Here is a 5815-nt window from a genome sequence, read left to right on the forward strand (position 1 = left end):
ACAGATATTAAGCTTAAGAAAAAAATGTGGACACATCTATCAGTGAGATACTTTCTCTCTTGGCTTTGGCTTTCTTTACTTATTTTGTCAATGGAGCTCTACTTACCAAGTACTCTATTTGGCCAAGTACCTCGTCTCCACCTTACTCTCCCTTTCCGCAGCAACAAAGTCCGTGAACTTTTGCTTTCACTCGACGCTGGGGAACAATATCGGAGCTAGTCGGGTGTCCTTTATTCATTCCGTTCGCTGCCAGGCTCCAGCTGCCGCGTCTCGAGAGCTGCCACACACAACATGCTTCATTTTATTATGCAACAGCAGCCAACAGCAGAAAAAGTCGAAAACTTGCTACTTTATAGGGTACCTCCACATAGTACGCGTCCTGCAATACGTGTATATAGAAAAGCAGAATAAAGAATGAACAAAAAAAAAGAAAAAACTTGACGCGACATTGTCATAAATAAGAGGAAAAAACTTTGGCATTGTTTTCCATTTCCCAGTACCAGTCGCAGTTGCAGTCTCTCTCTTTCTCTTTCCCTCTGTAGAAGTATCCCTATCTCTATTCCAGGGAAATGGGAAATAGGAAGAAAAAACTTGTGGATGAATATGATAAGTTTCAATTCCATTCCCTTCCCCTTGGCTGGTGTGCGTGTGGGTGTTGGCCAAGTGTGGGTAGCCGTCATAAATTTGTGCTAATCCAATGTGGTGGCTCGGTTCTATATGGAGGTGAAGTGAACTTTATGGCTACTTGAGCTCCCTCTGACGCCTGACACTCCTCCTCTCTGCACAAAGTTTTTTTATGGTTTGTGAAGCGTGAAATATGCAACAAATTGTACGGAGGAAGTTGTATGGGAAAATATGTAGTCAAAGGGGGTAAGGGATAGTCATTTGTATTGGTAGAATGTGATCCATGTGATCTATTTAGCTTAAGATGATCTTTCCTTTTGGATAGATATACCATCCCACAAACAAGAGACAGGGGTATCAATCAGAGTTAATTTGAATACATTGGGAAAATCCTCACATCAGACGACACGGCGCACCTCAAAGAAGCGCTTCAGGTAGTACACCTCCAGGACGGTCATGATCAGCAGCATTGAGGGACCGAATATCGACCAAGAGACGATCCGGAAGTGGACACTGTCGCTGACGGCCAGATGGCCGCGATATCGGACATGCATGTACTCCTGCTCCTGCTTGACGGCTATCATCTTGCCGGACAGCTCGTTGATCATCAGCTGGACAATGGCCTGCTCGAGGACATCGTCGCCGCGTCGCTGGGGGTCCGTGTAGTAGGCTAGGCCCCGAATCACATGGAACTGGAACATCAGCACCTTGGGGGTTAGAGTGGAGAGCTGGTTGTCGAAGCAGAGCGTGTACACGCCCCGCTTGCTGGCGCTGAAGGTGAAGCTGCCCACGGAGTCCCGATCGGAGTGGTGCAGAAGCTCCTCTTCGGGGCCCTTGATCGACACGCCGATGTCCTTGAAGCCGCCCTCCATCACCTCGAAGGAGATGGTGATGCGTTCGTTCTCCAGGACATGTTCGTGGAAGCAAATCTCCTCGTGCGCGTCCACGGTGATGAGGAAACCGCCAGCCGATTCGAGTAGCAAAGCGAATATAATACAGATTGCTGGAAACATTTTTAATTTGTTGTAATTTTGCTTCGTGCTTGCGGGCGAGTATCTATCTATATTTGAGTTAGTGATTGATGTGCTATGCCCCCTACACATTTGACAGTAATTTTCAGGCAAACTCGCATCGGATGTGGGTTTAATAATTGATTTCTGTACTAATTTACTCAGTGTTTCGCTTCATTATCGAGCTGCCCTATCGCTCTTTGGCCCCTCTGCAAGCACCCTTCAAATCAAATTAAGATGATAAAAGCAAATGGGTGATTGTTAGACAGGCCACCCACTCGCACCACCCACCCATTCATTCGTTCGTCCATTCGTCCATACTTCTATAGACATAGCGCACGATTCCCGGCCCTCGACAATGCATATTTTATGCTATTGATTCCTTGGACCATCTATTGTCAAAATGTCATGCATTTTTAATGCCATCGGGGAGTTCTGATTGTGATGCCGCCCTCAATTCATTTTCACTCCTCTCCCTTTTTCCCTCTGTAAAACAGACTTAAATACAATTTACATTTATTTTTTGTTGGATTCCCAATAATGATTGTTATGCCAAAAGTTGAAAAAACTTCAATTGCTTGATTTATAATTGTTGGAAAAAGGGTTCAATGAAATAAACGCTCGAACGTCGAAGCCAATTGGAAAGCTTTTCCAGCGCATAATGCAATTAAATTGTTGCTGATTTTTGCTGATTAGTTTGCTGCCACGGAGCCCCAAACATTTGTTAATATAATTCCGACAATAATTGTGAACTTTTTTAGATGAAACGAGGGGGAACGTTGTGAGTTGCTGCGGACACCGCAACTCTACGGTTATACCCGATACTAAGTCAGTATGGCTCTCCTCCGGCAGACGCTGCTAATATTAAACGACACGACAAAGAGTGCGTGCGAGAGAGACAGAAAATCAGTCTGAGCGTGACGTCGGTCGCTAAGTAGCCACTGCAAATTGATTTAATCCTATTGGCTATAAAAATGATCTGATCCAGATTCAGCAATCTGATAGATATGGTCATTATCTATGATTCTGCGTTTTTAGTTTTCTTGAATGTGCAATATTATGGATGCAACAGATTTTCGTCTTTTGTGGGGGCGGAAGGGGGTGGGGCGAAATTCTGAGATATACGTTTTATAGTGAGATCTAACAGAAGTGCGGATACCAAATTTGGTTACTCTAGCCTTAATAGTCTCTGAGATTTGTGGATGCCCCAGATTTTCGTCCTTTGCGGGGGCGGAAGGGGGTGTGGCGAAATTTGGACACGAAACGGTCAAGGTCCGATATCACAGGAGTGTGGATACCAAATTTGGTTGCTCTGGCTCTTATAGGTTCTGAGATCCTTGAACTCATATTTTGCAATTGGCAAAACCGACCATGAAACCTGTGTGTTAGATAGAGACAGAGCGAGAAAGAATGAAATTGTTTTCTTGATTCTGGCTATAATAATTATACGATCTGGTTGAGATCTTACATTCTAAAACATATAGTCATCCTCTACGATTCTGCGTTTTTGGTTTTATCGTATCATTAAAAATGATCTAAAAATCAGTCTGAGCGTGACGTCGGTCGCTAAGTAGCCACTGCAAATTGATTTAATCCTATTGGCTATAAAAATGATCTGATCCAGATTCAGCAATCTGATAGATATGGTCATTATCTATGATTCTGCGTTTTTAGTTTTCTTGAATGTGCAATATTATGGATGCCACAGATTTTCGTCCTTTGTGGGGGCGGAAGTGGGCGGGGCGAAGTTTTGAAATATTTTTGTAGCAGTGACATATCACAGAAGTCTGGATACAAAACATCGTTGCTCTAGCTCTTATAGTCTTTGAGCACTAGGCGCTGAAGGGAACGGACAGACGGACGGACGGACAGACGGACAGACGGACAGACGGACAGACAGACATGGCTCAATCGACTCGGCTATTGATGCTGATCAAGAATATGTATACTTTATGGGGTCGGAAACGATTCCTTCTGGACGTTACACACATCCACTTTTACCACAAATCTAATATACCCCAATACTCATTTTGAGTATCGGGTATAATTAACAACTTTCGGCCATTATTGTTTGAGATACTTTAAAACAGTTGAAGAATATTCGAATTTGGGGTTTAATGATTCCAAACTTCATTTTGCTGTGAACGAAGATTTTTTTGTCGAACTTTAAAGAAGGAAAATCTTTTTTCCAGCGATCCCCCCGTTTGTAAGTCTGTAGCACCGCTCTAGGCTTTATGTCGCGCCTTAAAACAATTTTACGAGCCGCCAATTCAGCAGAACCGAAGCGAAACCCCTTCTGCAGAGCACCGTCACACGGCATCCACAATTTTAAAGATATGAGAAAACCAAAAACGTAGAATTGTGGAGAATGACCATATCTTTAAGACTGCGGAATCTAAATTGGATCGTATTATTATTATAGCCAGCATCAAGAAAACAATTTCATTTTTTCTCGCCCTGTCTCTCTCTAACACACACGTAGCATAGGCGGCTTTGCTTAGAGTAAAACATTAGCGCCTAGATCTCAGAGACTACAAAAGCTAGAGCAACCAAATTTGGTATCCACACTCCATATATATCGGACCGAGACGAATTTGTTTCAAAATTTCGCCACACCCCCTTCCGCCCCCGCAAAGGACGAAAATCTGGGGCATCCACAAATCTCAGAGACTATTAAGGCTAGAGTAACCAAATTTGGTATCCGCACTTCTGTTAGATCTCACTATAAAACGTATATCTCAGAATTTCGCCCCACCCTCTTCCGCCCCCACAAAAGACGAAAATCTGTTGCAGCCACAATATTGCACATTCGAGAAAACTAAAAACGCAGAATCATAGATAATGACCATATCTATCAGATTGCTGAATCTGGATCAGATCAGATCATTTTTATAGCCAATAGGAACAAATCAATTTGCAGTGGCTACGCAGCGACCGACGTCACGCTCAGACTGATTAACTGTCTCTCGCACGCACTCTTTGTCGTGTCGTTTAATATTAGCAGCGTCTGCCGGAGGAGAGCCATACTGACTTAGTATCGGGTATAACCGTAGAGTTGCGGTGTTCGCAGCAACTCACAACGTTCCCCCTCGTTTTAAATTTCTTTTTTGTGGAGACACACACACGGCACAGGTGACGAAAATTCCTCCGAGTGGGGACATGCGGTGTGAGGCAATTATCCTAAATAGCTCAACAAAAATTGTTCTTTTTACACATAGCGCCGCAGAGTGTTTTATCCCCATTATTTTCAGTGTGTCCTTCTGTTTCTGTCCACAAAAGTCCTTCAGTTTTCCTCTTTGTTGCAGGAATCAGTCATAGGAAAACAGATCATTCACTATATCATATAGTTTCGAAGGGAAAGTGTGTACATTAAAGTCCATCTCTGGGTTTCTGTGGAATAAAAGACAAAAGAGACTCAAAATTTCGGTTGCCTACTTTTTGGGGCACTGTTTTGATGAAATATTATTGTGTTATCTGAGGAAAATTCTTTGACAGCACTTCGAAACAGAAAAACATACCCATATCTGAAATGTTTATTTGCCAAAGAACTCAAAGAAATCGAAGCATTTTGCATTTGTTTGTTAATTGAATATTTGTGTTTCTGATTAAAATCCGTTGGGAGAATATTATACTCGTGTGTGGATGCTCTCGCATTGCTAATTGGCCGTTGGTTTCTCGGTCTCGGCCATCAGCCACTCAATTAGTTAAAGTTTTTGGGGCAAAGAAGCTGCTACAGACTTGTGGCTTACCCCCGGGGGGATGATCCAGCTGTTTCCGCAGCCTCGACAATTCGCTCGACTATGTCTATCCCCGCATCAGGCATTTGACATTTGCAATTTCGCTTCACGCTTGGCGGACAAGCAAAAAGGTTTCTGTGGCTTTTGTGGCTGTCACTTGGCGACCAAGCCCCAATGGACATTCCGTATCGAGCGGCTTCTGGCTTTGATTGAACTTAAATGAAGCCCGATGCGGTTAATGGTGTGGAAATGCGACCAGCCATGGCAGAGGACCAGGGACATATCAAATCAATTATTTGTGGGTGGGGGTAATGGAATTAATATGGGACTACTGGGGAAGAGTCCCCCCATATCTGAACTATCTGCTGGAACCCAAATAAATCTTACATTTATAATTAAAACTCCTCACATGGAGGGTCTTTTCAGTTAAGATAACCCATTCGT

The 5815-nt window shown here is 43.3% G+C and overlaps 1 protein-coding gene across 1 annotated transcript; it reads right to left on the bottom strand.

Annotated features, from left to right (window-relative positions):
* Window positions 1-944: 944 nt before the first annotated feature.
* Window positions 945-1723, bottom strand: LOC117192174 (transmembrane emp24 domain-containing protein 2-like). Its single transcript, XM_033396843.1, has one exon. It carries the CDS (start codon window positions 1635-1637, stop codon window positions 1023-1025), a length of 615 nt encoding a protein of 204 aa, XP_033252734.1. The 5' UTR covers window positions 1638-1723; the 3' UTR covers window positions 945-1022.
* Window positions 1724-5815: the final 4092 nt, after the last annotated feature.

This window comes from Drosophila miranda (genome assembly GCF_003369915.1).
Source record: "Drosophila miranda strain MSH22 chromosome Y unlocalized genomic scaffold, D.miranda_PacBio2.1 Contig_Y2_pilon, whole genome shotgun sequence".
Classification (NCBI taxonomy): Eukaryota; Metazoa; Arthropoda; class Insecta; order Diptera; family Drosophilidae; genus Drosophila; species Drosophila miranda.